We start from the raw sequence: 24,473 nt of genomic DNA on the forward strand, positions 1-24,473 counted from the left end.
TATATGACGGTATTTACCTAAATCTTTTAACAGTCTTTTATTTTATAAAAGACTTTTACACCGAGTAATGGCTTCCTGAAACGCACGCGCAGCTCTTTAAAGTGTTACGTAACGCCGGTTGGGCCAATCAGAGGGGAGGTTTCGGTGCGGCGCTGTGAGTCGCGAAGCGGCCTGGACCACAGAAGAGCCATGAATTCACTGGAACAAGCGGAAGGTAAAGCTGAAATAAAGCGCAGTTTTCCTGCAGTTAACGCGCGGGTACCTGCGGAGAGTCTCACATGGCCTCCCCCGCCGCTGTGCCGGGTCTGGCTGGAGTTAGCGTGGGGTTTTGGGGTGGCAGTTGGCGGTTCCTGTGCTGGAGAGTTAGGTTAGCTGGGTTAGCAGTCTAGCCGGCTAAGCTCCACACCCAGTAGTTAGCCTCAGGATTAGCCCCGGCTAAATAATATCTCCGGTATCTGAGGAAAGGGTGGCTGTGTTGATGTAGAGGCACCGTATAGCGCTTTATATACTAGTGTCAGATACCTGAGTGATTTAGGTCGGTATATAAACTAATAAGGTAAAATTCTCACCGCAAATGAAACTCCTGACATTAACCTAGCTAGCTGCCTTCCCATTGGCTGTCACAGCAAAGTCAGAAAAGCACCAGAGAAGATGAGTTTGCTGGCTGTTAACAACAGCTCTAAAAACAAATAAGAGACCACTTAAAATGATGAGCTTCTTTGATTTTACCTAATTGAAAACACCTGGATTATAATCAAGAGGAAGATGGGTGATCACAAACCAGTAAACCAAGCTGATCTGCTTGAATTTTTGCACCAGAAGTGGCATATGGTTATATAAAAGCAGTGTGTAAGAATGGTGGAGGAGAACATGCCAAGATGCATGAAAACTGTAAAAAAAAAAAACAGGGTTAATCCACCAAATATTTATTTGTGAACTCTTAAAACCTATGAACTAGTTTTGTTTGCATTATAAAATCTTTGTTATTTCAGCCATTTCTCATTTTCTGCAGATAAATGCTCTAAATGACAATATTTTTATTTGGAATATGGGAGATATGTTGTCTGTAGTTCATAGAATAAAACAACTATTCATTTTACTCAAACAAATAGTTATAAATAGCAAAATCAAAGAAACTGAAGTGGTCTCTTAATTTTTCCAGAGCTGTTAAGATTGTCCAATAATTAATTAGCTATAGTGGTCAGTAGGTGTCTGCTCCAAGTATCTCATGTTTGGCTGATCTGGATAGGGCAATTTCAAGCTACTGTTCCATAAAACCAAATTGTTAGTACCAGTATCTCTAAATTAAATGCCATGTTCCAGATAACGATAAATGGGCGTCCCAAGAACAAAAAAATCCTTAAACACCAAACAAGTCAATGGCAGAAAAAATTGTTAGACTATTTTTTTAATGGGCACAACCCACCTACTGCTCTACTGCTCATCCCACAAATGCTAGTTTCTTACAAATGTGGCACCACATAAGATTTATTGCCAAATTAGCATTGTTACAAAGATAAGTATTTAATGTAAGTAAACTTTTGTACAAACTATAAAAATATGAAAAATCAGTGTGCACACCAAAATATATTCTGACATTTCAATTTTCCATTTTAAAAGCTGTAATTATTAAGTGTAAGGAATATGCATTTGTGGGATGAGCAGCAGAGGAATGAAAAATTAAATAAAATAAAATACCTGAATTACATGAGAAGAGGTGTGTGCTAGTATTTTTTCAAAATAGAGTATCTACATATTGAATTATTTATTTAAGTGTGGTAGTGATAATCTGTGAATGTTGTACCTCAAAATATTGCCGAAATAAGTGTTTTATTTATTTGTGTTTTTTCTTTTTGTTGTTGTTTTTTTTTTGTAGATCTAAAGGCCTTCGAGAGGAGATTGACTGAGTATGTGTCCTGTCTACAGCCAGCCACAGGCCGGTGGCGAAGTAGGTTACTGCTTTTCTAACATAGTACCTAATCAGTAGTTATTAGATGGACGGTCTAAGGCTTCACACACAGTTTATTTTATACAGTTGTGATTAGGGTTCCATGGTTCCAGAAATTTAGAACAACTGTAGTGTTTCAGTGATTAATAGCAAATGATACTAAGCCAAGAGATAATGAAAATAATAATGTTCCTTGTCATTGATTAAGCCTAGACTGATTTTCTGCATCAGTGGTTCACACTGACTGTATTAATCTGACGTGCTGTCTTGTTCTTTTCCAGTGATTTTGATTGTGGTGTCAGTATGCACAGCAACCGGAGCTTGGAACTGGTTAATAGATCCAGACACTCAAAAGGTCAGAGAAACATTTCCCGATCTACAGATGTTTTGTGTCTTCTATGCAACTTTATCCTTTCAGAACTAAACACTTTTATACTTTTTTTCCCCACAGGTGTCTTTCTTTTCATCTTTATGGAACCATCCATTTTTCACCATCAGTTGTGTCACTCTCATTGGCCTGTTCTTTGCAGGAATACATAAGCGAGTTGTTGCACCATCAATGTATCCTTATCAGTGTGGCATTGTGTTTGCAAACATGTGGGTCAGTTAACCTCTTCCTCTACCAGTTTTCTCCAGTTTCCGAGAGTCTTTTGAATGTGAGGGAAACAGTACTCATCATGCTTTAGCTTAAGCTGTAATTCCTTTCAAAAAAAGGAAACTCCTAATAGTTAGAGTTATCTGTTTTCTATAATGTAAATATTTCTATAATATAAATATTATAATGAAACTGTTAATGTGTAAAAGCTGCAGTAGAAAGTGCAGTGACATTGTAAATTGATATTTTTTACAAATCCATTTCCATTTCAAGCTCAGTTTATGTCCTTTGCTATTTACATGCTATAAGCTGTTAGCAAGCTGTTTTAGCTAATTTGTTTTCCTGCAGGCTCTGGTGGTTTACAGCAAAAGTTTGGTTATTTGGTTAGAATTTTTGGTTATTAAATGGACCTGAAAAAATAAAGGGGAAAAAAACAGTGTTCTAAAACTTGAATTTATTTTTACCATTAGCAGTCATACATTTGTATGTCCTTACCAGTAAACTGGTGGGGATTTTAGGAAGCTAACACTGATAAATGAATTCGCTAATGGATTTTAGTTTTATGTTTTATGTTCAGTCAGTGTTTATGTATAGATACGATCAGGTTCCCAAGTGTAATAACATCATAAACTATGTCATAAGTAAAAAGCAGAAACTAAAACAAAAACCCTCTTTTGAAAAAAAACAATAGGTGGATTCAGACAGACTTAGATTCTTACTTTATTCAAGTTTTTTTTTTTTACACTTCAGAGTTTATCTTAAGGTTTTTAAGGAAGAACTTTTAGAAAAATTCTCCATTTAAATAATTTTCTTTTTTGTTTACCTATGATAGCAAATCATTAATAGATAAAGGAGTACACCAGGATAAGACTTGTTGCACACTTGTTTATGTTAGTGGGATTTAAATAAGGACACAAGCCTTTGAGGGGGCTATCTTCCTTGACTCTGTTTTAGTATTGCTGCACGCTGCCGGACAGTGTTAGCAGAATACAACATGTCCTGTGATGATGTAAGTATTGGAATTTTCCAAATGTTTATAGGTAATGATCTGTTGATAACTGCTTGGTCAATCAATAGCCACCCTTCTACAGTTTATACTTATGTATGGCCTTTATGCATGTGTGTGGATCTAGTTTCCTAATTTCAGTTAGGAAATTACTGATTATTGATTATTGCTATGTCACAAATGATTTCTTTTTTACTTGTTTTGCAGACGGGGAAACTTATTCTAAAGCCACGGCCTCACATCCAGTAGCATCGCACAGACTGTAGGAACTATCATATATTGATCACCATGTGGATCGCAGAGCATACACACTTACATACAGCACAAAAGGGGAACATCAGATAAATCAAAATCAAGATTGGAATAATATCTTCTGAGCAGGACTCCCGTTTCATTGTTCTGAAGAGTGGAAGCCGCAGTTTTTTGTGTGTTTTGGTTTGTTTTTTGCTTTTTTTTTTATTTAAGAAAATGACCTTTTCTGCCATTTTAGAAGCTTCCCCTGTACACAGATGATCCCTGGTGGGTAGAACTTTTACTTGCGTTCACTTTCACTTTATTTGAAATGCCGTTCCCTTATTTTAAATGTAGTGTTCAATATGTGTATTTTAAAGCAAATTGTTGAACACAATAAATATTAAACACACAGACCTCTTGTTCTGGAAACACATGATATCTAAAAGATTTTTAGCAGTGGGTTTTCTACCATAAAACTGTACGTACCACTAAGTCAACTTTACAAATATAAAAGTGTGGCTTTTTACTATAGATGTTTCAATGAAGTGGATATTATGCATGTATGCAGTGATTGAAATAATATACTTAAACAGTTGCTGCTGTTTTCTGTATTGAAAGCACTTTTTCTGAAATGAAATGTAATAAAATGGCATTTTTAAAAGAAATTGTGATTATGAAGTATAGCCCAGGTTTGAAGTAAAGGCTCATTTCTACTTCCTTTACCACAAAGAAGTTGGCAGTGAAGGTTAAGCATTTTAAATGTATGAAAAGTATACATACATTGCAGTTGGCAAACTTCACTGCCTACTTCTTTGTGGGTGTTAAACAATATGTGATTCTGCTATACTCAGTACATCACAGAACAGTTATTTATGATATGTTATGCCACCTGTGTTACTGAAGGGGAGGGGTGGTGGCAAAAAGACAGATGGTAATGTAAAGTTAAGTTTTTTGTACTTTTATACTGAAACATATCATAACTACTTTATTAGAATTTATAAGTATGAAAAATTGACACATTATACTCTACATTAGTAAACAAATGTACTCGAGTTGTTATGCATTTATATAATAGCTCATATGATAAAGATGCACATCTCAAAATGTTATTACTTCCAGCTTTGTTTCCTTGTAGACTCACTAATGTAGAAGTGAGTTTCCAATTTATTTATGAGCATTTGGTTCTACATTAAATCAATCAGGCATTTACTAATGTTACACTTGTTTTATTTAAACATGTGGAGCTTTAATACTGCTGAATAAACATTACAGAATTACATTACATTACATACCTCTGACAGAGAGCTTTTTCTTAAAACATCCTGCATCATTGTGGCTTCTGTTCAATTAAAAAAAAACAAAAAATTCTAGTCTTAAATGTGGATTAAAATGTGTTACAATTGTCCCAGTTTAGTTTGTTGGGTAAGATGTCTCCTCCTTTGGGTCCAAGTGATTGAATTGCCACTTTGGGATGGTAGGAAATCATGCAGGTCGCCTGAGTACTTGTTTAGTTGGTCAATATGTACAAATCCTATAAAAGCAGCCACAAGTGTCGTCACAGTCTTATGAACCTAACTTTGGAGTATATCTTACTTAAGACAGTCCTGTGTTACTTAAAAACTTCTACAGTTTCCCCACTGGATCTTTTCTTATATTAGACTAAAAGTTTTTACATATCTGGCTTTAATACTCAGATTTCGCTCTAAAAACTTCTGTTACCTGTATCTGGAGTGTTCCATTAGGGGTGGAGGTAAACCAAAGGTGGAAGATCTCATATGATCATGCTTAGCCATGCAACTATAAGCTGGATTTCCTAACTCACAACAGTTTTACAAAGCCATGGCACCATGAATATTTTTGCTACATGCCTGACCTTCAGATCATAAATAAAGAAGTTAATCACATTTTTGCTCCAATAAGCACCAAAATTGTTGCACTAGATAGAAGTTAGGTGCTGCACTTTAAAATTGCGGTGTGCTCTATATTCATATGTTTTGTAAAGAAAAAAGATTGTTAAGACACACTAGGTATCAGTGTGCCAGACCAACTCTATACACCAAGAAGCCTAAGGTTAGATGAATATTGTATAGTTGGTTTGCTCTGGTCCGAATTTGTAAACAAATTGGAAACTTGGAGAGTTTAGCCTCAATGCAGTCTAAGCCCAGGCTTATGGTATGTCTGGTGAAACAAACAAACAAAAAAAATCTCCAAAAGGCCTTAAAATATATTAAATTGTTTTGCCTCCCTAATGTAGCATACCTAGTTCAGTAGGGATTTAGAACCTTGATGAATTTTCTAGCTTATGGCTGTCTCTAAGCTCTGTATCTTGGTTACACGTCATGGTAATATATGGGATCTTTTGCACTCAAATTTCAACTTCTTTAGGTGATTTAATCTGTTAATCAAATACCTGAAACCATGTTGTTTACAGGATAGAGATGTGTATCACAGCAGACTGGCTTGTCTCTTGATGGAGATACGTTCATGCAGCCCTCCTGGCTAAAAAACAGAATATTTAGCAACAGATTTATTTTTATTATTATGCCTTGCGGAAAATGGTGCGAAAAAGCTTGCTTAAAAGCTCTTTAGCGTCTAAGGTGTCCCATTTCACGTAATCCAAATGAAAAAAAAATTTTTTTTCACTTGTTGCTTAAATAGATATGTGAATAAAATGATGATGATGATGATAATGGCGCTAAATGCAAAACTATATGTATGCTGTTCCAGCATAGTTTGGATTACATAAGTCATGTAATTTATGGTGCGTTCGGACTGCCTTCGCAACTTTGTGCATTTCATGTGCACCCAAAGACTACTAAGAAGTACTAGCTGCATACCTCATCTGTCCCCTCTGCTTTAGACATTGTCCATCCTCAAACTGAATATTCACAGCTTTTCTTTTTCCATGTGTCGTCTTTAAATGAATAAATGAGACACCATATAAAAAAGAAACTGAAGTACGATGAATAGAAATATAATGATTTGAAATAAAGCAATTTACAGTAAACACATTGATTATACTTACAACTTTATCCAGTAGATCATCCTGTTCCCAGATAAATCTTCCGATAACGGCTCTTACCTCTAAATATAAACCAAGCATCAATTTGAACAATTACACATTAAATATAAGAATCCATAAAATACACACAGAAGAACACAGCTCACCTCTCTGTACAGAAACAGGAGGCAGCAGATAGTGACCAAGAGACACAGACTTGGCACTTTGTCGTAATCTACAAGTTGAGAGATATGCGCTGTGAAACACGGTGGCTTTGTCCATTGTGTAGTCATCACTAAAATGTACTCTGACATAAACAAAGGGAAAAAACACATTAAAAATTACATCTAATACTCAAATGTATTCATTAGATACTATATCACACATTTTTAAGAAGAAGAAATGTAGATCTCATTAAACAATATCTTCCTAAGAAGTATATCACATTTTTTCTTGATGTAGACAAAATGTGTCAGGATGTGTTTTTAAATATATATTTTTTATAATGATTGTCATGAATGTCACAATATTTGTAAAAATCTGTATATGTTGTTTTTAAAGAATTTTTTTAAATAATAGTTGGTATGTAAGGTCAATTTCCTTAGCTTTCAATATATATTAGAGGTATGAGACCTCTGAATGTTGCTATTTTAAAACAACAATGCAGAGTATAAAGTGAAGTGTAAAATAAATTAAAACTACCTTTTTGTGTCAGGACAAGAGGCATCATCACTGAAGAGGTAATCTGCTGTTCTCCAGCTGGAGATAATGCCACCCTGAGACACTGAAACATCATTGTTTAAGACTTTAGTGATGGTACATGAGTAATAAACACTGTTAAATGGCATTAATTGACACTCTTACACTTACAGCATTTCCGGTTTAACTATTCAGCAAGCAGCTATAGCACTATTTTCTGCTCGACTGAATGATGTCTACTGAGGTTTATATACAATGTTAGACCTGTTTTAGAGGGCTATAACCCTGGAGTTTACTCTTAGTTGATATTAATAACCAAGCAGTACCTAGAACTCAGCTGTCTGGATATTAGTTAGGTCATAAAGAATCTGTAGATTACATAATATAAAGTTGCTGTTAGTAGACAATTTACAAAAAAATAATAAAGGAAAACATCTAAATTTCTATTTTTTGGGGGGACTTTAGATTCTCTAGTGATGGCTTTGCTGAGGTCTACCTAATTAGATACTGACAGCTAAAGATTTAGTGAATGGGGATATAAAGAGCATGGAAGTTTAATACAAATATAGAAGACAGATTATAATATGAAACTGGCTAACCTAATTATTAATGTTAAATAGATCAATTTATCTAGGCAGCAGTAACTGCTAGTTAAGCTGGCAGCTAGCTAAGCTAGATGGCTAGCTAATAACTAATCATATAGCTAGCTAGCTAGCTGAGTAAGCAGGGTTTACACTGGGCTTTTACTACTAATAAGCTACACAATAGACAACAGAACATTAAGTTAGCTATGTATTGATTAGGTATGTATTGATTAATATCACTGAATAATAATAGAACAAATGTTAATTTAGAAACATGAATTTAAACTCTAACTAAAGTTAACCTAGCAGCTTTTCTCCTCTAGCATTGAGCTAACCTAGCTAACTTAGTTTAGCGTAGCTACTGTAAAAATAAAACGTTTTAGCATTTATGGAGAATGAATATATACTAAATTGAGGTCTTTAATTCTGATTTAATTTTTATTCTACAGCATAAAAACAGTAAAGTATATGAAATACCTCTCCTAAAATGAAATTAGATTTGACCAGTATTCAGCCAGTTGCTGCTAGCACTCATGCTAACATTTTTACTTACCCCAAAACCTGGGAATATCTTTCCCTACACTGTCTGAGAACCAAGCTGTTTTATTTTTAAACATTTTATATTTATGTTTTGAGATACTGAAAGCTTTAGCTAGCTTGCTCGTGTTTAGCAGGTCACTTTGCCAAGACTTGTTAATAAAACTCAGCTCCAGATGAAAGAAAAGGCACTAGCTATAGCTGGTTAACACAGGCTAGTTATGAATAATAATAATAATAATAATAATAATAATAATAATAATAATAATAATAATAATTATTATTATTATTATTATTATTATTATTATTATTATTATTTAAAATTAATCATTAAATATGTTATTAAATGTGCCACTACTACTACTACTACTTATAATAATAATAAAAATAATAATAATAAAAATAATTTCTTTTTATAGAGCCTTACATTTTTATTTGCACTACAACATACTAATAAGTCTTACTACTACATAAATAATTACTGAATAATAATAGTAATACTGATAAGATTTTTTACTATTACATAATTAATTGTAGTTCATATATATATATGCATTATAGTAGTAATTGTTAGTAGTAAAAGTAATGGTAGTATTATTGTTAGTGGTGCAATATTCCGGAAAAAAAATAGTTTTTTAAATAATACTAATCAGCAACATTATTATTATTATTATTATTATTATTATTATTATTATTATTATTATTATTAAAAAATAAACAAATAAACAGTAATTGTAATAGGTAAGGTGTGCTTAAATTTGTGCATAATACTGCATTGTTAAGATGAAAAGGTCAATAATAAGGAGTTTTTAATCTGAGGAGTAGAAAAAGAGGTAAAGTGACTGTGACTTCCTACACCCAAGTTTTCTTTTTCCTGTTTTTTTCTAGCTCATTGTTGTGGTTTGTTTGACATTTGAGGGCGTTTTGGAGTAAGTAGTAAATTTGTATTTTTAATAAATGTTTTAGTAAATGTGTATTTCTAGCTAATCTTTATTTTAGATTGCATGTGCTGCTATTCTGTGGAATCTATATGTTACACTTTTAACAGCACCATTCACACGATTTTGTAACGACTTACTTGTTAGTATAAAATATTTAGTGAATATTGACCTTTTGTTTCAGGTATAAACACAGAAACTCCCAACACCTGTGCTGTGAGATTCTCAACCACAGTTCTCAACCATTTGCTGTAATGTCCTTTTACTGCCAGTAGATGGAAGCATCATCTTGCATAATTGTAAGGTACTGTAGAGCGCAGCCTTCGCTTACCTGAAATATACTCAAATACTTGTAATTTATGTCCTGTGTGTATATGGTAATTTTCATTAAAAAAGGATAAACCAACTTAAACAACAAGCCATGAAGCTGGCAATAGAGAGAAAATTGCAAAGCTATTTAAAGGCATATGCAAATAAATACAAAAATGCAAGTTAATTAATGACAAAAGGTTAACATATTTTAAAACAATATGATGTTTTTTTCCCCCCAGATGCCCAAAAACATAAGACATTCTCTGTAGATAACTTTAGACCTTAAAGCTGCATGAAAAAAGAAAATAATTAACCCAGTAGACTCCAGCATATATCAGTACCCTAACCAAGTGTTGACTAATAATAACAGTAATGTAACAGTATGTATCTTGATAAGAACTGGATTTCATCCATTGTGCAGTGCATTATTCCTTGGTTGGATTGTGGCGTGATGCTAATTCTAGATACAACATGTCAAGGAATACAGATATGTAGACAGAATGGGGCTATTTCCAGTTTCAGACAGTCAGTTTTTTTTTTTTACTCCTGTTGACAGAGATTGATGTGTTTTGCGATTTTTCATGGCTGACAGAAAACTGTCCCACCCAGATTAAATGGTTGTTACTGTAGTTTCTAAAATATATTGCTACCACATGGCCCTATTGTGGATTATTTTTGTTTTACTACTGTTAGGAAACTCCTGAAGACAGAGCTCTGCAAAGAGCACTTACTCTCCCAACACCTCTGACAAACGAACTACTTCTAACCTCATTTTCTTCTTCCCTCCTTTCCTTCTAATTGGCAATGCTGGCAAAATATATGTATATATTAAGAAGAGATAAGTACAAACTAGCAAGATAACTAATGTTAGCATCGAACTAACTAATATACTAATGTTACTGGGGAGAGTACTAAAGCTAGTGACGAACTAGCTAACCTTCGCGACGAGCTAGCTAAACACTAATGTTACTGGGGAGAATACTAAAGTTAGTGACGAGCTAGCTAACCTTAGCAACGAGCATGCTAGAGTACTAAAGCTCGTAACGAGCTAGCTAACCTTAGCAACGAGCTAGCTAAAATACTAATGTTAGTGGGGATAGTACTAAAGCTAGTGACGAGCTAGCTAACCTTAGCGACGAGCTAACTAAAATACTAATGTAAGTGGGGAGAGTACTAAAGCTAGTGACGAGCTAGCTAACCCTAGCGACGAGCTACCTAAAATACTAATGTAAGTGGGGAGAGTACTAAAGCTAGTGACGAGCTAGCTAAAATACTAATGTTACTGGGGAGAGTACTAAAGCTAGTGACAAGCTAGCTAAAATACTAATGTTACTGGGGAGAGTACTAAAGCTAGTGACAAGCTAGCTAAAATACTAATATTACTGGGGAGAGTACTAAAGCTAGTGACAAGCTAGCTAACCTTAGCGACGAGCTAGCTAGAATACTAATGTTAGTGGAGAGAGTACTAAAGCTAGTGACAAGCTAGCTAACCCTAGCGACGAGCTAGCTAAAATACTAATGTAAGTGGGGAGAGTACTAAAGCTAGTGACGAGCTAGCTAACCCTAGCGACGAGCTAGCTAAAATACTAATATTACTGGGGAGAGTACTAAAGCTAGTGACGAGCTAGCTAACCTTAGCGACGAGCTAGCTAAAATACTAATGTTACTGGGGAGAGTACTAAAGCTAGTGACGAGCTAGCTAAAATACTAACGTAAGTGGGGAGAGTACTAAAGCTAGTGACGAGCTAGTTAACCCTAGCGACGAGCTAGCTAAAATACTAATATTACTGGGGAGAGTACTAAAGCTAGTGACGAGCTAGCTAACCTTAGCGACGAGCTAGCTAAAATACTAATGTTACTGGGGAGAGTAATAAAGCTAGTGACGAGCTAGCTAACCCTAGCGACGAGCTAGCTAAAATACTAATGTAAGTGGGGAGAGTACTAAAGCTAGTGACGAGCTAGCTAACCCTAGCTACGAGCTAGCTAAAATACTAATGTAAGTGGGGAGAGTACTAAAGCTAGTGACAAGCTAGCTAACCCTAGCGACGAGCTAGCTAAAATACTAATGTAAGTGGGGAGAGTACTAAAGCTAGTGACGAGCTAGCTAAAATACTAATATTACTGGGAAGAGTACTAAAGCTAGTGACGAGTTAGCCAACCTTAGCAACAAGCTAGCTTGTGTCTGCCCCCACATCAACAGTAGTAAATGTTGCAGTAGTTTAATATAGTTTACTATCACTTATATCTGTCTGTGTGTCATTATATCAGTCGAACAACCACTTCTGTCCATCTCCTTTCTGTGGACATTTTGTCTGGACACATGATGTCTGGATGCACAAAATAATGTATAATGCATTGTTATTAACTGGTATTGCTAGTGGAACAATGCTAATAATAATAGCTTATATCTGAATGTTTAACTGGAACTCAGTGAACTGAGGTGTTGTGGGGCCATTTCCAGCTCTTACAACTAAAATCCGAGGTATAGGGAATGCAGCACTGTTCTAGTCCTAGTCCCCCAAAGCCTAGTCCCCCCCTTCCCATATGTAAATCTCTAGTAACCGCCTGGTCTATAAATTAAGTTTAGCCGGATAAATCATGTCGTTTACTGTGTTCCATATGTCTCCATTATGCCTCTGTAAAGATGACAGGCTGTCAGGAGGATTTAATGAGCATTCATATTTTTTCTGACTTGTGCATTACATACTGTCAGCTCATAGCTCAAGTCACGTGGTTGGCAGTGTGGATTAACCTCTGAATAATTAGTGTGAATTCACACTATCCATGATGTGAACGAGCTGCCACCCGACAGAGCTGGCAAGCTGTTTTTAGCGTTCACGCCTTTGCGTCCATATGCTATAAAACTGAGACAAACATCCAGGCTATACACAAGTCAAAATACGGGCCAGCATAATGTAATCTTTTGTAGCTTTTCCTTCATATTGCATCACTGCCCTATAATGAGTGATTGTGGAATATGCAGTGTGTGGTATATCTGTCATGTACACTAAAGAAGAAAAAAGGAAAAGTGCAAAGACATTTTCTATGTATTCATTTTTTCCATCTTCACAGCCTTTTTAGAACAACTCATTTTGACACACAACATTCCAGTAGGATTATGAATATTTTTTCCACACAGTCGATCATGTTTTTTGCCCTTTTTTCATCTTTTCACATTTATAACCAGTTTTTCAAACACCCTGATCAGTGACTGTATAAAATTATATATAGCTATAGCATTTTCCAAATTGATTCCCAGTTTGTACAATGTTTCAAAAGTTAAGTTCAGTTCATAAATTTTTGTTTAAAATGTTAGCTCAGTTTGCTCTTTAGCTCAGTAAAAAAATCATGATTACTGCAGTCCTAGTTTATGTTACAGAAACCTCCTGTGAATGTTGCTGCTGTTAAGTTTACGTGTGAAGGAGTGTAAGGACTGGAAGGTGGGCTCCACCAACAAGAAAGAGATGAACGCATCAGAGGTAAGTGCAAAATCCCCAGTGATTTTATTTTAGTTCTCAGTACGCAGAAAAAATGTTAAAGAAAAACTGTACAAAAAATAAAAAAGAAAGGAGTTTTAAAAGTAATGAGGGCTACCTGACTTCACATCAGCCAGTAGAGGGTCACAGCTGGCCTGCTGCACAAAAACCCTACCTCCCTCTAACAACACCATTTTCGAATACAAAGAGGAGCCCCAAGTTTAGTCATGCCTCCCCTTTTAAGGCTGTAGCCCCACCCACCAAACAATTGGCTGCTACCATTACTAGGGGTGACTAAAACATACATATAAACATACAGAAACAACAATAATTTATACACACTACTGATATCAGTTATTTACAGACATGTCTCATCCCCAAAATAGTACACTTTACCGGTAAATATCTACACAACATATTATTAATAACATTTCCCTTTTTCCCCCCACAGGTTTTACGGAGCAGCAGTCTCACCCCCCTCCCCACTAGTGAATCAAGGGCCCTTCGATCACCCATGAGAGAGCTGGCAGACCATGAGTCCCCTAAGGAAAGTTATCAGGTAATTATTACAGGTTACAATCAATTATTAATACAGTGTGCATACTAAAGTTTTAAAAAGTGCTGGTGATGGGTCTGGCCTATTGACATCATTACACCTCCTTTATCCCTCTGCGTGAACAGACTGTTTTTGTTACTGTATCCAAAAGACTGATATAGATAGCACATGGCAATATGATGTATTCTATTTTCATATCGATAATATTGCCTTTTAAAGAGCCATTAAACCCTAAACAATATTTTTTTCATTAATAGCTGAAATTTGTTCCTTTGACGTAATGAAAAATACCAGTGTTATTCAAAATTGTATTAAACTTTCCTAACCTTAAAAAAAAAAAATTGTGGTCATGCGGGCCCTCGCAGGTTCAACTGTGCTATAGAGGAGAATGATGTTTCAGTGTACTTTGGTACATGGACACATCACAATATGCAGATCAATCAATCAATTAAGCAATCAATAATGCCAATCAGCTCTCCCTCTTGTCCTGCCTTTAAACCTATACATCACCTAGTGTCACTCCCAAATTTGAGCTGAGGGTGGAATCAGCAAAAATTAGGGGATTTAGTGTCACTTTAAGCATATCAAGTATATTACAGAAAGTGTATAAACACTTTTAAATTGGAAGGTTCTGAAATAAAATTATTGTAATATGAATGAAAGGGTACTTGAATTACAATTTTTAAGAATCAAAATTCTGGAATATTTGATGTGTATCATGAAAATGTCTTAAAATGTTGTAACATTTTATAACCTTTAAGCATAGTTATTGCGTAATGGTAGATTTTAGGTACTGGCATTTAAGAAGTTCATATTGCTGGTATGCTGGTAAGTTTTGACCATATTGTCCCACCCCACACATTCTAATTAGCTGCAATCATAAATAAAAAACTCCTTACAAACATAGACAGAGGCAGTAGGAATTTGCTGAAGTCATGTTGTCATGTGCTTTTACATTACAGTTTCTGGGATTTGTTCTCTAGCAGTAACAGATATCTATTTTTATTTCCTTTCACACACTGCATTGAGTTCACACATGCAATAGCAGCGTTTGGTGGCATCATCATCACCATCACAGACTTCATGTACCCTAACACAGCCTGGAGTGTCTCATTATCTTCTCTCCACGAGAGTAGCCGGCAGGGCCAGAGGTTTATTTAGTGCTAGCTGCCATCGGCTCGCAATTGTGCCCTAATGGTTCCTAGTTTTTGAGAGCAGTAATGTCATGTAGCCTTGTGGTGTATGTCCAGACGAGGCCGTTTAGAAAGCTATAACCACAGGGCAGGGGGACGGTGTGCTGCCTGCTGGGTAACTGATTGGTCATGCCTTGGAGAGTTGCTCTTGTCATAGCTGAAATAAAATACAGCTGACATGTTTAAGAGCTCCAGCTAGAGGTTGCTCTTTTACAGTGACCCGGGACCTCGTCCCCTGCTCCATTGCCAACCATAACCAGGATTCTACCTGTGCTCCCAAGGTCCTGTGTTTTCAAGGCCCAGTATTCCCCCAGGAATACATTAACAGAACCTTGCAATCAATGTATTGCAAAGGTCATGGTTAAGGTCATGAGTTCACTTAAAGGTCACTGTGTAACATACATGTTTTTATAGCTGTTGTAAAACCTGAGGTGTAGTCTGACACCTGAAGGCCTGGGTAGTAATGGTGTGTGTTTATGGACTTACTGAGCTGATTGAGTGATACACTTATATAATTTTTAATTGTAATTTCCTCTGTACACCCTCTTAATTAATTTGATATGCAGCAGTCAGGATTATCATGATTGAAGTTATACTAGAGATGGACAATATGATTATATTGTATTATATCGAATAGGGGTGTAAGAAAATATAGCATTATATTGTTTCGCAAATGTATGTTTTTCAGATACATATCCAATCAATGAACATGCGAGGTGAACGGCCAAATCAGAATTCACGTGTCTTTTTGCTTTTACGCAAGCGCTACATGCTTCTCTCTCGTACCCACACATCTCTTGGTGCAGCTGTGCAGCTATAGCTGCAAAAACAGCAAAAGCAAACCGCATGGTCTTTTTTTTTTTACCTCCTTGACCTGAGCATGAACTTCAGACCAGCTGTTTGCTGTTTCTCCACTCCAGCAAAAGATGCTCCACATATGAGCTGCTAACACATCCATTTCACCTTTATAAAGCTACAAGTCATCTCTCAAATATGACGTTTTTTGTTGTTGGTAAAAAAGGCGACGTTTATACATGTATCAATGTGCGCATGTGAGGCGTTTCAGGGACAGATTCGTTCACAATACACACAGATACAGATCACTTACATTTGTGAATGTGAACCGTCCAGATAGCCAAATCTGATCTGAGCAAAAAATTGCATTTGAGCAATGTGGTTTGTAATGTAACCATCGCCTGCAGATCAAAATTAGTTCTAAATTTAATTCCTGGACCAGCCAGAACACCTTGTGCTAAAAGAAGAACAGTAAAAGAATAAAGTATAATATGTGTTAATTAGAGAGATATTTGATTAGGTTGATCGGGTTAAATAGATATATAGTATAAATTGATATTGAAACTATATTATCTGGATCATCTAACAGCCTCTACTATACGTAGTGATGGAACCGATGAGAAAAGATCTTTCATCAAAGAAATAATTTTAGTAAAATTCTGATAAAAATAATAAAAACATGTTGAATTTATTTTGATCTGAGACAAGAAAGCAAACAAAGCATAGTTGACTTAGAGAAGCTAATTTTAGGCTCTGACCATCACAGCCATTGTCTTCAGCCGGAGCACGTGGTTAATGTTTTAAGCTGTTCCTCAATCTGCATGCACTTAAGCTTTCTTTTTCTGCCACATTGAAACTGTTTAATGCGGCAGGGCTGGCTATAATAGGGAACAACATCATTCAAAACTGAAGACTGCTTGATTCTATTCTTGGCAAAGTGTGTTTGAGTGAGCGTGTGCGTGTGTGTGTGTGTGTGTGTGTGTCAGAGTGTGTGTGTGATTGCATGTGTGTACTTGCATGTGTGCATGTGTTATGAGGGAATGGAAATGCTTTGTTCATTTTCTTCTGATCATGCATTTTTAAAGGAAATGTATAATAGCATAAAGCTAGCTATAGTCTTCGTCCCACTTCTTCTGCTTTTGTACTGCAATCAAAAGGTTTAAAGCTGAGGACGGTGTTTGCTTTTGAACTCAAGGCAGTGGGAACCTGATTTACAGACACAGTGATTTTAAACAGCTCTCAGGATATGGCAGCCAGTGCTTCTCCAGATGCAGTTTATGAAGTGAGTCTGTCCATTAATCAGGAACAAATATACATTGTTGCGCCTTGATTGTTTTAGGGTGTTTTCACGCCTGTAGTTGGTTTCTATGGTCTGGATCAGTTGTTGAGTTTCTTCACTTGGAGAGTTTTCTCCCACTGTTTGGTTTGGTTTCACACAGGCATAAACCTAAACGCACCAAAATACACACCATAAACCTTGTGAGCTGTCGTAACAGTGCGTAAACAAGAAAGTAAATAAAGTGATTCCAGCACGTGAATCTGCACAGTGTGAAGCTGCTTTAACCCTGAAAATTTGCTACTGTGTTTTCAATAGGACATGCAGCGCAGACATAGTAAATGGTAAATGGTACACATAGTAAATGGAGTCACGTGGCTGCGAGCAGTGAATGCAGCAAAGACTGTGCATGTAAACAGCATGGAGCAGAGACAGCATTTGTTCATAGCTGTGGTCAATTAGCGCTATCTGGCTTATATATCAGATTAAACTGTGCCTTATCAGCAGTTTAGCTCAAATAAAAGAAGTATATTTGAAAGCTGGGTCAGATAGAGGACAGATCACGTTCTCACCACAAGTAAACCACTCCAGAGGTCATTTTAACTGGACCAAATAGTGCTGGTGTGAAAATGCTCTTTAAAAATCCAGCTCAAATGGACTTTTCTGTTCTGGAAAAGTTGACCTCATTGGATCCTTGTCTTTTGCCTTACGTTGTTTTTCTGTTTTTAATTCATACAAATACATATTTGTTTTGCCATATTCCTTCCTTCAAACATGTGAGCTTAAGTGTGTAAGGCCTAATCCCATTTCACCCCTTGGCTCATACCTCTACCCCTCTGTTTCGCACGTGCACTCCAAGAACCCCAAGAATACACTTATAACGGTGCGCGTCCATTGGCACTTAAGCCTTCAACGCATCCCATTCATTTAAATGGAGAGAGCCGCCGCATGGCGCGGTGCATACTGGGTTGCGTTGCGTTGAGCGCAGCCCCGCCCTCCGGCACGAAAGTTGATCAGATCTCAACTTTATTCAAATGAATCTGGCCGCCACGCTGCGTCCAGCCAATCAGGGAACAGCAGGCTGCCATGCCACACACATACGAGCCTCAGAACAGGCGCCTTTTAAACACAGAAGAAAGACTAAAAATGGCGGAATATGTATTTATACAACTATAGATCACAGTGAGTTTTACTAAAAATGTAAAAACCTAAACTTATGATTGACTACATCTGTTGCTTCATTTGAATTCAAAAACGTCACGGACACGCCCACACACGGTGTTTTATGGTCGAATTCTTCATAACAAGCATACAAAAGACCGCTAGTAGTTTGTCTCAGTAGCTAGCTAGCTAGCTAACTTTCTCTTTCCAACTTGGTGCGACAGACAGCAGAAGCTGCAGCATTTAAGGCAGAACGGAAAAATAAAATAAAATAAAAGTTAATCAAAGCTAATTTCAGCTCCCCGTCACAGAGGAATGGACAATAAGTAATAGACAATAATAATTCTTTTCTACACCCCCCCCCCCCCTCTTTCTAAAGACATATGAGGCCCTAAAGTTAACTAGTTAACCGGCAGCTACTAAACTTTAGCGCTCCTGATGAAGTATCAGGTGCAAGGTTGTCCCAATTGTTAGTGGGAGGATTTCACCTCTTACCCTGGTAACTCTGTTCCAAGAGGAAGGGTTACACTTGAAAAGAAGGGGTAGGGGTAAGTGGTAGTGCCAAGGGGTAAAATGGGATTGGGCCTAAGTGTGTATTTGGCCTTTTTATGACTGTGTAAGTACATACAGGAGAGCTGTAAAAAAAAAAAAAAAAAAAAAAGACATTTTGATAGGTAACTCTTGGGGCAGACCAAGGCTGAGAGGTCAAGGTAGAGTAATAGATATTCCTGGCATGTTGGTTACACAGCTCTGAAAACCATTAGATCAACTCATAAATCATTCGGAGAGTGATCAGCCTGTGTTATCCGAACGTCAGGTTACAATAAAGTTGATTCTGAGTGAAGTGTCAGTGTGTCTTAAGTGCTGGATGTCCAGGTCATACTTCCTGCTCAAAGTATAACAAATTATCCAGTTGCATGAGCATATATTCCTACTTGTGTGGTAAAATGAATTTAATGAAAATGCACAGTTCCCCCATTTGACCAGACTTAACATTAATTTTGAGCAGTTTCATGGTCAGGTGAGACCATAGAATAAGATGTTTCATATTACTGCTGATTGATGCCTATTGTTTAAGTTTTCACAAGAAAAATGCTTTAAAAAGTTGAGCAAATTGACCATTGATGAATTTGTATAGCTGCAAGGTGCTCAGTTTTGCTTGCATTGGTAAAAAAAAAAGAAAACACAACCCCACATATACTCCATATAATCCAGACAATGTCTCTTTTAAGGAAGACCTTATATTTTTCAGCAGGACAATGCTAAACCACCTTTATTGTGTAGTTTTTCAGCCTCTTGACTCAACTTGACTTGACTTGACTTACTTAACATCAGTAACTAAAAAAAAATCTATTAATCGATACAATTTTTATAAACATTTCAGCTCAGCCAATCAGCTCTCCTTTTTGCCCCGCCTCTAAACCCATACATCACTCAGTTCCCCTCCAAAACTACCCCTCCTATTTTTTTTTAAGGCCTTTTTAACATTTGAGCTGTGGAGTCAGCAGACATCAGGGGGGTTAGTTGCCCATTTAAAGAAAATTTATTGTTGCAATAGGTCCAGCCCAAAGGCATTTTTTAAAATAGAGCCCCTCAAGCTGTTGGTACTCCTCAAGATGTTGCTACTGGTTACCAAACTTGATGTGAGATCCATAACCTGACAGCAGTTGCAGACAAAGAAAGGTGGGGTCAGGAGGGTGAAGGATTATTGTGTGAAGGTCCTGTTTGTGCTAATTAAGCCAGGTTGAATCCATAGCACCTGGTGTTGCGGGACCACAAAGAGAGTGGGCCCTTCAGCCTAGAGCTATTTTTGGGTCTGTTTTAGTGGAGATCTTACATCAGATGTCTTTTGTGCTGGAGCGGCTTTGGTTTCCTATTTCTATGTCTGTTGCCTCTTATTGAGGAACTGCTAGCTAGTTGTAGCTCTGGGCAGTGATCGGGATCTGAGAATCTAGGGGTAATGAGGTTTAGTCAAATCTGTTTAGTTAAGTAGATGATCATACTCAGATAAGTGCTGTTGACAATTTTGTATTACCTTACAATCATCTACAGTTTCTCTTCATCTACCCACATCTGCCCACTGTCCGGATAAACTGGCTCAGTGTTTTAAATGGAAATATGAAGTCTTCTCTTTCTGGAACGTGTGGTTGGAGCCGCTCTCTTCTTTGCTCGGCGAACAGCTTCAAAGAAGCCCCTTTCATGGCAGGTGTTTCTGGATTAAGGCCATTGCAGGATTGTTTTTTCCTCCCTCTCCCTCACCTTTGAAGTGTCATCATCTCTTTCACCTGCCTTCCTTTCCGTTGTAACTCTGCCCGGCTCAGATTCTCAGCTCCGGCAGAGCACTGAAATAAATGTTCTATTTTAAACCTCCAGCGAGATTGTGTGGGAAAGCGAGTGTAATTCTAACACATGTACAGCTCTCAGTAAGGTGGGAACATCTGTAGTGCCACAGTAAGGAAGAATAAAGCAATTCAGGTGACAAGGAGGCTGAGACTGCAGCTCTTTATAGGGAAGCTGTGAAATCTGTACTTAACCCTTTGAGAGACCTCCTAGTTTTTTTTCATTTCTCAAGTCACAATTGTGTTTAAAGAGGAAATCTCTTTTTAAATTATTTCTGTGGACAGTTTAAAATGTAATGCACAGGAAAATTCAGGTTTTCACAAGATAAATGCTCAAAAAAGTAAACAAATAAATAAAATGACCAAGGTGGTGACACATTTGTATAGATGCATGGTGCTCATTTCTGCTTGCGTTTGTGAAAAAAAGAATATGCAACCCCACATACTGTTTGCTTCTATCCATACAACATCTATTTCAGAGAAAGCCTTGCATATTTCAGTAGGACAGTGTTAAACCACCCTTGTTACATTTATGCATCCAAAGAGTGTCATTTTTCAGCCTCTTGGCTTGACTTGGCATTCTTGTAACTTCACAGAAATAATGTCTCTGGAATGACCTGAAAACATGTGAAAAAAATAATGGTTCGCATCACATTATTAAAATGTTTATCACATAGTGTTCCCAGGGAATACTAACATTATGGAAATGTTAAATGTAACCAAAAGTTCTCAAAATTTAAAATTAAAACATTGACACAAGTGACTTTGGAACAACGTTACCAGTGGGTCCTTGAAAATGTTAAATAAAAACTTTAAATAAAGAACATTTAGAAAACCAGATGCTTTGCCATGGAGTTGCAGAGGTTCCTAATGGTGCCCTGTGACAATCCATCCTATGCAGCTTGAATATTGTCACACAGTTCCTGCAGATTTTGTGGTAGGGAATGAGTGTTCTCTTATTTGTTTGTACTGTTCGGGTTGACCAGAGAAGGATGGGCTCTTCCTAGTGTGTCTTGGTTCCTTCTAAGATTTCTTCCTCTCAGTATGAGGGACTTTTTCCTTGCGAGTGTTGGCATCACTGTGGTGCTGCTGTAAGAGGCTTGGACCCATTTCTTTGTAAAGCTGCTTTGTGACAACATTTGTGTTGAAAGTTGAGTGTTGATAGCATGTGCAATAGCATCCCACACATTTTCAAGCAAGAATTTGTTTAGTAATGCATCTAGCCATGGCATAGCATCTCTTTGTTTTAAGGGAAGCTTTAAAGTTGGCAGCAGTATGTGGATGAGCATTGTCTTTTTGGAATAGCAGATCAGGCTGTGTGTTCAGAAAAGGTAGAACCACTGATTGCAAGACCTTATTGGGGCTTCTACATGGTTGTAATAAAGACCAAAGGTGAGCAAATGTTAGATAAGTAAATACACTGCAAAAAAACTAAATCTTAGCAAGTGAAATTATCTAGTTTCAAATCAATAAATCTTATTTCTTGTTCTGATAAGAATGTTTAGTCTTACTAAGCATTGTAAATGTAAGATTGTTTTACATATTTTAGAAATAATTATCTTATTCAGTCTTACTTAGAATTTTCACCTTATTTTAAGTAATTTTAACTCAAAATAAACACAAAAAGTCACCAGTCAAGTTATTCTGATACTTGTGTAGAAATTTAAGCTAGAAAATAAAATATTTTAGCTTGATTTAAGTCTTACTTCACTCATTTTGAGGCTTTGTCATTGCTTATTTTAAGAATACTTTATAAAATAAATTTAGCTTACACCATTGGCAGATTTTTTAGCTTAATTTAAGCATTTATGTCTCAATTTTAATAATTTTGTATTTAGTTTTTGCCAATTCATTTTTTTGCAGTGTATTAACAAGTAAAATGAAGTTAAATTTCTTAATTGTATACTGTCTGCAATAAAACAAAAGTAAAAAAACAAAAAAGAAAAGGTTTTATTTGCATTATTCACACTTTTTGCAAACTGTTTTTCTTTTTCAGACTGGGGGTTGTATGTAGATGTTGGGTAAAATAAACTTTTTGGAGCCATGTTAGAGCCAACCCTCCTGTCAAAGTTTAAAGATTTAATTTTCTGCGTGGGCAGTCTGCCTTACGGCGAGATTACATGTTTAAGCACAATAATGCATAATGGAAACCTTGCTGTTCAGAGAACACATAGGAAGAAAAATGGCAACAGGAGGGGGCAGCTGCCTCGGATTGTTAGCGCTAGCATAGCATCACTAGTTATTGTGCCGTGGGAGCTGGAAGCCCTTGTCAGGACGTGTGTGGATTGTGTGAGCAGCCCTGGCTAGCAGGAGTGGTTAGCGCACAAGTGTGCGACTATGGGGCACATTGCTCCTCGGACCGTTAACAGAAGGTCGCAAAGGACTCGGAGATGCCTTTAGCCGTTCCCTGAGGCTAGATGATGAAACAAAAGTGCTTTTTTTGTGTGTGTGTGTTCATGGATAGAAGAGTGGATGAGGTAGAATGAGGATACCTCTTTGTTGTTTATGATAACTGGTGTGGACTGAATAGAGACTATTCTGCGGTTTGGGGGGAGATAAATTACAATATAATACTTGGTTAAAGCAACAGTCTGTATGTTTTTGGGATTTGGGAATTTGGAGACCTCTCTCGTGAGAATGTGTAATTGCACACAGTATGTAAAATGGTACTTTTAATTCAGGGGAATATCATTTGTGTGAAATTCTGTTTTTTAAGTATATTATTTTATTAATTTTATTAGTTTATGAAATACTGGCAAAACAAGAAAAAGAGAGCAATTACATCCAACAAACCTACCAGACCACTTTTTTTTTTTAATGAATGTACTGCAGTTGACAATGCAAGCATGGTTGTGCCAAGACACTCTTTGTTTTAGAATATTCTTTAAATTTCCAACTCAGGAATACTACTGCTTTCAATTTAACATGACAAAAAATCCAATGGACTCCTGCTTTATTAAACTTAATGAAATGAGTGATAAACGAGTCTTACATATAATACAGTGTCCCACAACAGGAACTATGTGCTTGTCTTGAAAATAAACAACCCACTAGCCATTAGTCCACTCTGGCAGGAACTAGCTTTGTTTCCTGTGCCTGGCCAAGATGTAGTCAATAATAAATCTGGATGCTTAACTGCATCTGCTTTCCCTCATTCTGTGTTCCAACATGGGGATCTGTTTCTTTTTGGAATCACTAAACAGACACACACAAAGAGAGAGAGAATGAGAGAGAGAGAGAGAGAGAGATAGGAACACCAACCAAACACTTCTTTAAAAATTGCCATACTCTCCCCCAACTCCAAGTCTATTTTTTTCTATTTTGGTCAAACTTTCCAACACACAGAATAGTTAAAGGAACACCTTGTATTTTATGCACTATATGGACAAAAGTATTGGGACACCTGCACATTACAGCTACAGGAACCTTTATGACATCCCATTCTAAATCCATAGAGCAGGTTCGGAATTATTTCAGTCAGTCATGGTTGTGGAATCTCTTGGAGTGAAGATATGTTTTACGCAGACTTGCATATTTGCATTGTAATGGCTGATCTAAGAGCAACATATTCTGCCTTTAGGGCAACATCTTTTACAATTAAGTCCATGCGTGCACTTTTCAACAAGACAATGTGGCAAAATCACATTCTGCATGTGCATTACAAAGATTACATACATTACGAAAGGCATAGCTGCAGAAGAAGAAGATGGGTAACTGACTGACCTTCCTGTAGCCGTGACCTGTCCCCAGCTGAGATTATGTGGAGAATTTTAAAACACCAGTACGACCCTGTACTGTTGTAGACCTTAAGAGATGTTTGATG

General features: G+C 36.7%; 2 protein-coding genes and 1 long non-coding RNA gene across 3 annotated transcripts; 2 read left to right on the top strand and 1 right to left on the bottom strand.

The window, feature by feature from the left end:
- The first annotated feature begins 106 nt into the window (after positions 1–106).
- Positions 107–4,196, top strand: cnep1r1 (CTD nuclear envelope phosphatase 1 regulatory subunit 1). The gene is made up of 6 exons (XM_007244846.4): positions 107–214; positions 1,877–1,948; positions 2,230–2,303; positions 2,400–2,509; positions 3,498–3,552; positions 3,757–4,196. The coding sequence occupies exons 1-6, from the start codon at positions 190–192 to the stop codon at positions 3,796–3,798; spliced, it is 378 nt and encodes a 125-aa protein (XP_007244908.1). The 5' UTR covers positions 107–189; the 3' UTR covers positions 3,799–4,196.
- A 742-nt stretch (positions 4,197–4,938) lies between these two features.
- Positions 4,939–8,810, bottom strand: terb2 (telomere repeat binding bouquet formation protein 2). Its single transcript, XM_007244957.3, has 7 exons — positions 8,621–8,810; positions 7,487–7,568; positions 6,952–7,091; positions 6,809–6,867; positions 6,621–6,697; positions 6,194–6,282; positions 4,939–5,314 (listed from the first exon to the last, which is right to left on the bottom strand). Exons 1-7 carry the CDS (start codon positions 8,682–8,684, stop codon positions 5,178–5,180), a joined length of 648 nt encoding a protein of 215 aa, XP_007245019.2. The 5' UTR covers positions 8,685–8,810; the 3' UTR covers positions 4,939–5,177.
- A 922-nt stretch (positions 8,811–9,732) lies between these two features.
- On the top strand, positions 9,733–13,895 carry LOC111191609 (uncharacterized). The gene is made up of 3 exons (XR_002649572.2): positions 9,733–9,846; positions 13,234–13,333; positions 13,782–13,895. It is a non-coding gene; the product is annotated as an uncharacterized LOC111191609 (long non-coding RNA).
- Positions 13,896–24,473: the final 10,578 nt, after the last annotated feature.

Source organism: Astyanax mexicanus, chromosome 23 (assembly GCF_023375975.1).
Source record: "Astyanax mexicanus isolate ESR-SI-001 chromosome 23, AstMex3_surface, whole genome shotgun sequence".
Classification (NCBI taxonomy): Eukaryota; Metazoa; Chordata; class Actinopteri; order Characiformes; family Acestrorhamphidae; genus Astyanax; species Astyanax mexicanus.

Excerpts from the sequence above, each read along its gene's own strand:
- cnep1r1 (XM_007244846.4), top strand. The coding sequence starts at position 190 with ATGAATTCACTGGAACAAGCGGAAG. Across the intron at positions 2,304-2,399 it reads TAGATCCAGACACTCAAAAG|GTGTCTTTCTTTTCATCTTT; the intron begins GTCAGAGAAACA and ends TTTTCCCCACAG. Across the intron at positions 2,510-3,497 it reads CGAGTTGTTGCACCATCAAT|TATTGCTGCACGCTGCCGGA; the intron begins GTATCCTTATCA and ends ACTCTGTTTTAG.
- terb2 (XM_007244957.3), bottom strand. The coding sequence starts at position 8,684 with ATGTTTAAAAATAAAACAGCTTGGTTCTCAGACAGTGTAGGGAAAGAT. Across the intron at positions 7,569-8,620 it reads AGATATTCCCAGGTTTTGGG|TGTCTCAGGGTGGCATTATC; the intron begins GTAAGTAAAAAT and ends ATGATGTTTCAG. Across the intron at positions 5,315-6,193 it reads TGTAAACAACATGGTTTCAG|GATTTGTACATATTGACCAA; the intron begins GTATTTGATTAA and ends CTGCTTTTATAG.